This window comes from Vombatus ursinus, unplaced genomic scaffold, assembly GCF_900497805.2.
Source record: "Vombatus ursinus unplaced genomic scaffold, bare-nosed wombat genome assembly UNPS02010304.1, whole genome shotgun sequence".
NCBI lineage: Eukaryota > Metazoa > Chordata > Mammalia > Diprotodontia > Vombatidae > Vombatus > Vombatus ursinus.
The window spans coordinates 3,051,870-3,063,998 of NW_020950082.1; the positions used below are offsets into that span (position 1 = coordinate 3,051,870).

At 34.9% G+C, this 12,129-nt stretch overlaps 1 protein-coding gene across 4 annotated transcripts in view; it reads right to left on the minus strand.

The window, feature by feature from the left end:
* The window catches only part of PCCA (propionyl-CoA carboxylase subunit alpha), a 473,473-nt gene that overhangs the window by 332,229 nt on the left and 129,115 nt on the right, over positions 1–12,129 (minus strand). For all 4 annotated transcript variants that reach the window (XM_027854094.1, XM_027854095.1, XM_027854096.1 and 1 more), the window contains exon 7: positions 1,807–1,938. In XM_027854094.1, coding sequence (XP_027709895.1) covers positions 1,807–1,938 — 132 coding nt within the window. The remainder of the gene's footprint in view (positions 1–1,806; positions 1,939–12,129) is intronic.

Consider the following 12,129-nt stretch of genomic DNA (forward strand, 5'->3'; position numbering starts at 1 on the left):
TGTGTGTGTGTGTGTGTGTGTGTGTGTGTGTGTGTGTGTGTGTGTGTATATACTTGGCCTGTATCAGACTGCAAGCCATGTTGGGGAGGAAGGGCTGGAGGGAGAGGGAGAAAAATTTAAAACTCAAAAGCTTGTGCAAGTGATTGTTGATAAATCAAAAGAAATTAATTAAAAAAACCCCACACACATAGGCATGCACTAAATTAAAAACTATCCTATATTTTAAAAATGAAGAAAACAGAAATTTTAGGATTTAGATCACAAATTTTAAACTTCTTATTTAAGTAAAGTACTATAAATTCTCTATTCACAGTAACAGGGAACAGGAGGCAGCTAAGTGGCACAGTGAATAGAGCACCAGCCCTGGATTCAGGAGGACCTGAGTTCAAATCCGGCCTCAGACACATAATACTTACTAGCTGTGTGACCCTGGGTAAGTCACTTAACCCCCATTGCCCAACCAAAAACAAAACAAAACAAAACAAAACCAGGGAATAACTTTATGAGATATTTGGGGGGGGGGGGGGGGGGAGAGGGACCTGGGTCCCCCATCTCTCCCAACCTGGAACAGTAGCAATCATTCACAGGCTCAGTATCACTACTGATCATCATTTGACATGATCCATTTCTGACCTGGGCAGGGTCACTGCTCCTTACAAAGCTAGTGACCATCCATTCCCAGGGGCTCACTATACTGACACCAGATCTAGCACAGAGAGTGGATTGGCTTTAGCCCCACTATAGCTCAGAAGTGTAGCTCAAGCTATCCACTAACATCAGTTCTTCCAATAGAAGAAATTTCAGGCATTTGACACTATACACAGCTCTAACTTTGTGTTTCAAAAGTCACAGGCAATTATATAGGAAAATATTTTGCAGATCAAAAAATTTTCTTCACTTAAATTCAAATGTACGGTAGGGCCTGAAATGGAGCTTAAAGCTAACACACATTAAAATTATTGGAATATATATTTTACACTAACTACTACCTCCAGAGTCACATTTGTTCCTTTTTGCTTCCAACCAGTTAACTGAAGGGGCTGCCAGATGACACAGTGGATAGAGTGAATGACTGAAGTCGGGAAGATTCACCTTCCTGAGTTCAAATCAGACTTTCAGTAGCTGTGTCACTCTAGGAAAATCACTTAGCCCTGTTTGCCTCAGTTTCCTCATCTGTAAAATGTGCTGGAGAAGGAAATGACAAACCACTCCAGTATCATTGACATGAAGAACCCAAACGTGATCACAAAGAGTCATACATGCCTGAAACCACTGAACAACAACAAAGTTTAACTTAACAAATAACCATGGAATGGTTGTCCTCATTCTTGATGTTTGCCTTATTTTTGTCTGACGTCTTCTGGCCAGATCAATCCCTGCTACCTCCCTAATTCTCTGTAAGTTCTTAAGTAAGCTGATAGGCACTGTCTAGGTACTAACTATTCCCCAGCAAGGCAGGTTAATCTTACACATATTGAAATACAGCACATAAAAACACACAATAAATTTCATAAATGTTTAAAATACCGAACTGCCTTGAACAAAATTTAAGCACACATTTTTAATTTTAAAAAATTTTTTACTGTACTATAAAAGCCAACACTTTTTGATTAAGTGCTAATCTCAGTTGGTAACTTATTTTTACAGTTAATGCTACTGAAAATATTAGGACTACTTCAAAAGGTTCAAAATTTCCTTTTTACATAAGTGTATGAGGAAACAATGACTGCACTTTAACAAAACATTTGATTTTGTTTATGTAATACAGAGCTACAGTAGAAAACCAACAGTAAAATTATTTCTCACCTTGACCACCCCATCAAAGCCAGGAATTGTGTTGACCTTTGCATTCTTAGCTAATAATTTGCTTTCAATCTTGTCTCCCATGGCTTGAATAGCATGTGTGTCAGGTCCAATGAAAGTCACACCTTCTGCTGCCTGTGGAGACAATGAAAGTTTAACTTTACAACAAAAGCATTATTAAGTGTGAGCTATGGGTTCACGTTTATAAGGAAATGAGGATGTATACTCGAGCCCAATTTATTAAGTAACTTATTTATATAACAAAATGTGCCTTTAAAGCAGTTATTTCAGCTAGTATGTTAAAAATGTATACGACCTTGTTAATTACATCCACATTCAGATTTAAAGCTCTTCTAATTAGTTTTTGTATAAAATAAAGTCAGATGGAGGAATAATAATAATAGCATTTTATAGTAGTTTAAGGTTTGTAAAGCACTTGCCATATAATATGTCATTTGATCTTCACGATAAACCTTTTAGGTAGGAATTATTATCCTCATTTTACAAATGAGGAAACTTGGGCACACAGAGATTAAGCAACTTTCCCAGGGTCACATATAACTATTAAGTATCTACAATAGGATTTGAACCCACAATCTATCTACTCTACCACCTAGTTGCCTTCTAGCTTCCCTGCCTTCTTCCAAGTACCAGTTAACACCCCACCATCCACATGAAGCCTTTTCCAATCTTAGTGCCTTCCGTGCTTAATATTCACTGTGAATATATTTTGCATGTATTTATTTATTTGCTTACTGTCTCCCAGCTCCCTCTACCCCTCTTAGCTTGGGAGCTCCAAGGACGGGAACAGACTTCTGCCTTTCTCTGTATCTCCAATGCTTATTAGCACAATGTTTAGCAGGTGTTTAATACATGCTTATTAACTGACTGCCTATTACACTACTTAGCTAAAAGTATTAAGACTTGAAACTTAAAATTATCTTTTGAATAACAAGGCTGTCCATGCTACTTTGTAATATTAATCATTCCTTTATGCATGCTATCCGCCCCATCACCCCCAACCCTACTCAAACATAAGACTAAGTGCTTTAAGGACAAGGATCCTGAAGTATCCCTCTTTGCAAACTCAGTACACCTTAATTACATAACTTACATAACAAATATTAGGCATTCTATAAATGTTTGTTATCAATTGTAATGATACATTCATGACTGAAAACCCAAATATTAATGTAAATATAATCATTATTCAGTATACATATAGGATTTAATCTTTATTCAAATTAAAGGCCTATTGGACATCACAATAAAAGTTAATTCTCTTATATTCTTGCAATTCTCATTGAGTGCCTTGGAAAGTGAGCACAAAGAAAATATATTGAATTTAACAGATTGAAAATATATTGAAAAGGTAAAAAGAAGTTCCATGCTTCTCCAAGACAATACGAACCTTTTCCAACTTAAAACTGACCTTAGAAAGTTTAAAAAAGAGAAGGAAGGATAAATGAAGAAAAATAAAATGGAACAAAATACACAGTTTAATAATCATAATTGTGAATCTGAATGGGATGAAATAACAAATAAAACAGATGAAGACAGAAGAGTAGATTAAAAACCAGATTCTGACAATATGTTTACAAGAAACACACCTGAAACAGAGACACACACACACAGAGTAAAAAAAAAAACAAAAAAATGAGAGAACTGAAGCAGAATCTAATTAGCGGATGTAAGAAAAAAACAGGGGTAGCAATCATGACCTCAGATGAAGGAAAAGCAAAAATTGATATAATTAAAAGAGATAAGCAGGGAAACAACATTTTAAACACACATGCACGAAATGGTAAAGCATCCAATTCTAAAAGAAAAAGTTAAATGAGTTTCAAATTGTATACTAGCTGGGGACATCAATTTTCCCCTCTCAGAACTAGATAAATCTAACAAAAAAATAAAAAAGAAGTTACGGAAATGAATAAAATTTTTAAAAAGTTAAATATGAAAGACCTCTGGAGAAATCAGAATAAGAATAGTAAGGAACATGCCTTTCTCTAAGAGATACAATACATGGCACCACACAAAAACTAACCATGTAGTACGGAATAAAAACCTCACAATCAAACGCAGAAAAGCAGAAATGCAGAAAAGAAATACTAAATATATCCTTTTCAAATCATAATGCAATAAAAATTACATTAAAAAAAGGGCCATGGAAACACAGATTAAAAATTAATTTGAAACTAAATAATCAAAAACCTAAAGAATGAGTGCACCAAAGAACAAAGCACAGAAACAATCAATAATTTCATTAAAGAGAATAACAATGAGACACCAAATTTATGAGATGCAGTTCTACTGTATACATGGAAACATTCTTTTTTCTTTTTTTGTTTTGTATTTAAGTTTAAAATGAACAAAAAATTTACACACACACACACACACATATATATACTCCTACATTAAAGCAAGTGGAGGTGACTATAAGATGAAGAAAGATTTACATTCTACTAGGAAGAAAAGAAACAAGTGGTTCCCCTTCATCCTCATACATTCAAGAGTCTTAGAACTATTTAAAAATTATACAGGATTGGGTCTGATTGTTTAGTTGTATTTTCAGATCTTAAGTGAAAAAGAAAAGGATTCAAGAGAGGATTAAATATAAAACAATAAACTCACACTTCAAGAAAACATATATAATAAATATTAGGCAATGTTTTCAAAGCTAAGCTTTTCTTTGTTTCCTTCTAGGTTTTCTTTTGTTCTCTGCTGTTCATGTTTTACTTTACTTTTTTTTCTCCTCCCCACCCCCGAAAAGGCTACGCAGATATGTGTATGTATATGTATATATACATATATATGTATGTGTATGTATATACACACACACACACAGACATATAGATATACCTATATATCTATGTGTATTTAATGTAGCTTCTAATCTAGGTTCCTTTTAATTCCTGCAAATGCATTTCAAAGATTCTGTTTAGCTTTGGTCTTATCATGAAGAGGGCAGCGAGTTGGCACAGTGGACAGACTGCTAAACCTGGAGTCAAGAAGACTCATCTTCCTGAGTTCAACTCCAGTTTCAGACACTTATTAGCTGTGTGACCCTGGGCAAGTCACTCAGCCCTTTTGCTCAGGTTCCTCATCTGTAAAATGAACTGGAGAAGGAAATGGCAAACTACTCCAGTAACTCAGACAAAGGCCTCATTTCTAAAATATATAGAGAATTAAGTCAAATTTATAAAAATACAAGTCATTCCCAATTGATAAATGGTCAAAGGATATGAACAGGCAGTTCTTAGATGAAGAAATTAAAGCCATCTATAGTCATATGAAAAAATGCTCTAAATCACTATTGATTAGAGAAATGCAACTCAAAACAACTCTGAGATACCACATCACACCTATCAGATTGGCCAACAAGACAAAACATGAAAATGATAAACGTTGGAGATGATGTGGGAAAATTGGAATACTAATGCATTGCTGGTGCAGGTGTGAAATGATCCAACCATTTTGGAGAGCAGTTTGGAACTATGCCCAAAGGGCTATAAAAATGTGCATACTCTTTGACCCAGCCAATAGCACTTCTAGGGCTGTATCCCAAAGAGATCATACAAATGGGAAAAGGATCCACATGTACAAAAATATTTACAGCAGCTCTTTTTGTGGTGGCCAAGAATTGGAAATTGAGGGAATGCTCATCAACTGGGGAATGGCTGAACAAGTTGTGGTATACGAATGTAATGAATACTATTGTGCTATAAGAAATGATGAGCAGGTAGACTTCAGAAAAACCTGGAAAGACTTGTATGGTCTGATGAGGAGTGAAGTGAGCAGAAGCAGGAGAACATTGTACACAGTAACAGCCACATTGTGCAATGACTAATATTGATAGACTTAACCCTTCTCAGCAATACAAAGATCTAAGACATCTCCAAAGGTTTCATGATGGAAAATGCTATCCACATCCAAAGAAAGAACTATGGAGTTTGAATGCAGATCGAAGCATACTATTTGCTATTTTTTTCTTCTGTTTTGTTTTGTTTCCTCTTTGTGGTGGTTCCTCCTATTGGTTCTAATTCTTACTTACAACATTACTTATGTGAAAATATATTTAAGAAGAATGTATATGTATAGCCTATATTAGATTGCGCGCCGTCTTGGGCAGAGAGGGGGAGAAAAATTTAAAACTCAAAAGCATATAAGAGTGATTGTAGCTAATTAAAAATTAATTTATTTAAATTTTTTTTGAAAAGTGGGGGGTCGGGGCAGCTAGGTGGCACAGTGGATAGAGCACCGGCCTTGGATTCAGGAGGACCTGAGTTCAAATCCGGCCTCAGACACATAACATAGGTGGGTGACCCTGGGCAAGTCACTTAACCCCATTGCCCAGCCAAAAAAAAAAAAAAGTGGGGGGGACTCCAAATGGGGTCACGAAGAGTAGGACACGACTGAAACAACTAAACAACAATCTATCATGAAAAAAAAAATAACAAATAACAAATATTTCATTAAAGGTTTAATTCTCACCTCCCAAACCCCTCCCCCTCAAAAAATGGTACTTAGTCTTGTTTAGAACCTTTTGCTCTTGTTCTTCTAAATATCATTTTTGAAGTTCTCTTCTCCCTTACAGTGCTAGCTGCTAAGTTACATGTGATGTTGGCAATGATTATTTGGTAATGAAATCTTTCTTTCTGCCTATTTTAACACTGTTTCTTTGACTTGAAAGCTCTAGATTTTGGCAATGATTTTTCTAAGAGTTTTCATTTTGAGGCTTCTTTCAGGAATTGACTGGTAAATTATTTTTATTTTCTCTTTTCATACTGAGCTCTGGTTTTAATAAGACTAGGCAGAATTTATTTATAATTTCCTGAAATACGGTATCCAGATTTTTTATTTGATCATGGTTTTCTGATAATTGGATTATTTTTAAATTATCTTTCACTGTCCTGTTTTCTAAATCAGTTGTTTCAGATAGGAAAAATTTTCTATCTCTTTTTTTCAATTCATTATATTCTTGTATTTCTTCTTGTCACATGGAGTCACTGGTTTCTATTTAGTCCACTCTAATCTTTAAAGAAACCATTAAATAGGTAAGATTTTGCAACTCCTGTATCAAGCTTTTTTCTACTTCCAATTATATCCTCTAGAACTCTCATTTTATTTATTATAATATTTTTAATCTCGTTTCATCTCTTCTAATAGGACTTCTAATAGGTTTTGTAACCAAGCTATAACTTTATCTGAGGATCTACACATAATGGTTTTGGAGCTATTTTCTTCATCTGTGTTTGTCACTGATATCCCTAGCTATACGAATTTTCTTTTTTAAATCACTTGCAGCTTTTCTTTTAAAATTACATTTATGAACAGTTCTTTTTCAAAGTATATTGACAATATGACAAATAAGATGGAAGACTTGATATTTTCTCCAATCTGCATGACCTCTTCAAAGCTCTCTGAAAGGAATGATATAGAAGAAATAAAGCAATTTCAGCTATCTCCATGATGTTAGGACACCCAAGAACACAAAGTAAAAACCAAATAACTAACAACAGAGAAAACTAATAATCAATTCCTGTATTTAACACACTCAATGAGCACCCCTTCCACAATGTCTACCATGATCCTGAAGCAGGACTCCATAAGCTGATCCACAGGGTTGCAAGAAAACTAACCCTGAACCAGCCCAGAAAGGAGGAACACAGGACACTGGGGCAGGGCATATGTAGATGAAAGTGTGGCACTCAGTTAAGTTTCAGAGAAAGAGTCTAGCATTTACTGGGGGCTTATTTTGTTCTCTCAAAAGATCAAGGGACAGAGATCAAGGGTGGTAAACTGTAAATTGTCTAAGATAAGAAAAGGCTGGGAAGACTCGGACATACAGCTTTTCAGGGAAACTACCATCACTACCAACAAAAAGTGAGCAAAAGCAGAAAAATAACTAAAAATTAGCAAAGATCCCAAGAGGAAGAGATCTGAAATAAAGACATGGAGCATGAGCTGATAAAAGAAACAATGAGAATAATAATAACAGAATGGAGAATGGTCTCCAAATTAAATAGGAGCACAGGTATCCATGAATAAATACTGTAAAACCAAGTTAAACAAATCAATACCCAATAAAGAAGAAGATCTGTGCAAAGAACAGGTTGTTCCTAAATGGTTTACAAAAAAAAATAAGAATTGTGAAAGCCTGCACCACAGAAATAACTGGCAAAATAGCAAACATAGATTCTATGTTGTCAACCTCTCACAGGGTTTGTTCTAAGAAAAACAAACAAAACAGGCTGAGTGTCCACATTTTAATTTCTCTCAAGTTGGCTTGACATGCATTGCATAGGAATTACAGTCCAGAACTGGGTTGATTTGGGAGCTGGGGGTACAGAGTTACATGCCCTTCAAAGAGTTGGTGTTCCCAAGGAGTGCCAATCAACTCTGATTGGTCAACACACTGGGAGGTGGGCTATATTAAAATGAGGATCTTGAGTCTGTGACTTAGGTCACTTAATCTTGTGATCAATGGGGACTGATATCATCCCACATCCCCACGAGGAAATACCTCTTCTATCAGATCACCCCCCAACCATACCATACTACTCCCAACCCTGAGCTATCTAGGCAGAAGAATCTGCTTCCACTCAAATTGGGGCAGCTTCCAATGTAATCTCATCATCAGTAATGGGTCCTTCTGAAGAACTTTAGAAAAGGGGGGAGGGTACCCCACGGGGGGAAGCTCTGAGAATCATTTTTCATAATACTAATAGGTCTCAAGAGAGAACAGAATAGCTAAGTAAGAGTATAAATATACAAAAGTTGGGACAATCTGTAAGGGCAGCAACAAGAAGCAACAATGTTAAAAGAAAGTATAATGTCCTTAAAAGGAAAACATAGTCATCTCAAAGACAGGACAAATAATAAAACTTAAGTCTCCTAGTAGATTAGTCTCCTAGCAGAAGATTAGAAGTTAAAAATATGAATCCCATTAATATAATTCACAAAAAACCACCAATAATTCCTAACATCTCCAGGAGGCGGAAAAAAAGTTTGAGATGCGAACTCCAAGACATACAGTGGTTAAATTTAACAATTCCAATGAGGAAAAAAACCTTCAAATATAAAAAGAAGTAAGTTAGAATCACACAAGACTATTCCTCCCCATTCAGAAACCACAGGAGGAAATGGAATAATGTATTTGTTGTTCAGTCCTTTCAGTCATGTCCAACTCTTCATGAGCCCATTTGGGGTTTTCTTGGCAAAGATAGTAATTTGCCATTTCTTTCTCCAGCTCATGTTACAGATGAGTAAACTGAGGTAAAGAGGGTTAAGTAACTTGCCCAGGACCACACGGTTAGTAAATGTCTGAGGCCAGATTCTTTTGACTTCAGGACCAGTACTCTAGCCACTGTGCCACCTAGGTAGCCCAAAATAATGTATATGGAAGAAAAAAGGAGCTTGAGCTTCAATATGAGGTGACCCACTTTGCAAATCTAAGCATACCTATTAATGAAAAAAAAGAACATGTTCAATTAAACAAAAGCATTTGAAAAGTCCCTAGAAAGGAAATTAGACCTAAAGAAAATATTTGTTTCTCAAATATCCCAGAGAACAGAAACACAAGGGCAAACAAACATGGCAAACAAGGATGACAAAAAAATAAAAACAGGGACCATTAAAAGATTTCTTTCTAAAAGGCATACAAGGAGATGAGGGTGAAAGTAGAAGTCAAAGTGATGGAAGAGAGACAGAGTGGAAACATCAGGATCTAAATCTCACAAAACCTTTCCACAGCTGAATCAATTGTTTTCTGATGGAACTAAATCAAAGAATAGAAGAGCATAAAAAATGTAGAGGAGAGGAAGAAAAGGAGAGGAAGAAAATAAAAGGAACAATGTGATGTACCTAATTAAATCAAAGGCTGTCAATAAAAGTAAAATAATGCCTATAGTCTCTCAGGTAAAAAAGAACTAAAAGAGAATGGATGAGAAAGAAAAAGGAGGTATTGAAAAAGGGGGTAAGAAATTGAAAAATCTTGTTTCAGTGAAGGAAGGGGAAACTACTGAAAAATGTTCCCAAATGAGAAGCAAGAATTATATTCTCTAAAGGAAAATCAAACCTCCAGGGATTTTTGTACTTAGAGAGACTGTTCAACTTGCAACAAAATAAGGAGAATCAGAATTCATAAGAACACTCACACCCAGAAGAGTGAGAAGACATGAACCCAGGGAAAAGACAACACAGAAACCAATCAGGAAAAAAGTACCCAAAATAAGTACCTCAGAAGCTTTAATTCCATGAAGAGCAAAGTCTAAAGAAATATTAAATAAGCATTAAATTAAAAGTCATGAATCAAATAATAAAAGTCTAGAACAGAAAGGGAAGCTAAATAATAAAGAGAATAAAGGAAAGAAATCCCTTTTAGAAAAAAATGTAGAAAATGGAATTTTAAAAATTAACAAGCAAAACAATATGAAGGAAGGGGGGGTTCTATTTGACTACTTAAATGAGAAGTGGAAGAAAGGAGGAAGAATTAAATAATTAGATACAGATTACAGAAAGAGTAAAGTATTAACTCATAATGAAATCTCCAAAACTAGGGAAAGGGGTAACAAGGTTGGGGAGAAAGAGGACCAAATAGGAATAGGGCTGACTTAAAATTGATTAAACTAAAATAACTGAAGAAGCATAAGCAGAAGAAGGGAAATCCTTTTGGGGGAAAAAATTAGAGACAAATGGAGGAAAATATAAACCTCTCATAATTTTAATGTGAATGAATTAAACAACCCAATAAAATGAGACAGATGGAAATTTTTTTTTAAACTTACGAGCTGTTCCTTACAAAAACACATTTTTTGAAAAAAGACATACAATAAATAAAAATGAAAGGCTAAACAAATATGAACTGTACATCAGGTAAATAAAAAAAGCATAAATTACAATTATGCTATCAGACAAAGCAAAAAGAAACATTCAAAACAAAGAAAGGGATAAACAAGGAAACTCCATTATACTAAAAGGAAAAAAGACATGGACAACCAAAAATTTAATAGTATATCTATATGCTCCAACTGCCTAAGCATCCAAATAAAAAAGAAATATGTCTAAACTATGAAAAGACACACATAATAACACAATAATGGCAGGAGATTACTATGTTGAAAAAGTCCAACAGGAAGGTAAGGAAAAAGGAAAATACAGAACTGAACAAACAGCTGAAGAAACTGGAGCTAAAAACTTATGGCGTCTTCAAATGAGACTACTAAAGAAGACACATATTTTTCATCAGGAAATGGGACTTTTGCAAAAACTGACCACATTTTAAGGCACAGAGATTTTGCAAGCAAACATAAAGAGGAAGAAATAGAACACACACCCTTCATAGATCATAATGCAATAAAAATGGTAATCAGTGAAGGGACCACCAAAGAAGACACACAGTCAATGATGGAAGCTTAATAATAAAATCCTAAATAATCAATATGCCAAAGAACAAATAAAACGCGTGAGAATTTCTGAGATAAAAATGACTTTTTACGTGCATTTATAATATGCCCTTAAAGAAGAGAAACAGTAAAGGGGGTAAGAGAAAAAGAAAGTAAAAAAGGAACAGGAACAGGAAAAGAAAACAAAGAAACTCTATTGTAAGTGTGTATAGTCCAGCAAAACAAAGTACAGTGTGACCATTTGTAATGTGCTTTGCTTTTCTTGCCTTCTCAATGGATGTGGCAAGGAGGAAGAGAATTCAGAATTAAAAGCAAAAATAAAATCAAATAAAAATAAATAAAAATTAATGCACTGAACAAAAGTATAAGATTTCTTAAAAATTGAAACACTAGCCAAGCCCAAAAATGTATAATTCTCTCTGCATTTTGAATTCATCACCTCTTTGACAGTAGTATGTTTCAGGTTTACTCCTCTAGACCAGAGATATCAAACATGCACCCATGGGGGAGGGGAGTAGAGAGACCTGATCCAGATAAAATGTAATTGGGAAATACTTAACAAAATAAATAAAAATATAACATAATGTTAATATGCGGTTTTCTAAGTCAAGATGCAGCCAAAAGAACACACACACACACACACACACACAGAGTTTAGTGATAACATTTATATTTAGGTTTAACACTACCCTAGACTATTGGTTTATCATTGCAAGACAATTTATCATCAATGTCTTCTGTTAATTCATATTTCTGCCTTGACATCCTAGATTGAGATTTTTTTTCTCAGAATCTGATTCCAATAGCTCCTCTATATGTGAATGGTCTGGTAAATTCCTGTTTCATTATGATGTATACTGTATGGCCCATTGGCTCTCCCTTACACTGGGTTCTCTTGTGTACAAAGTGTTATATAAAA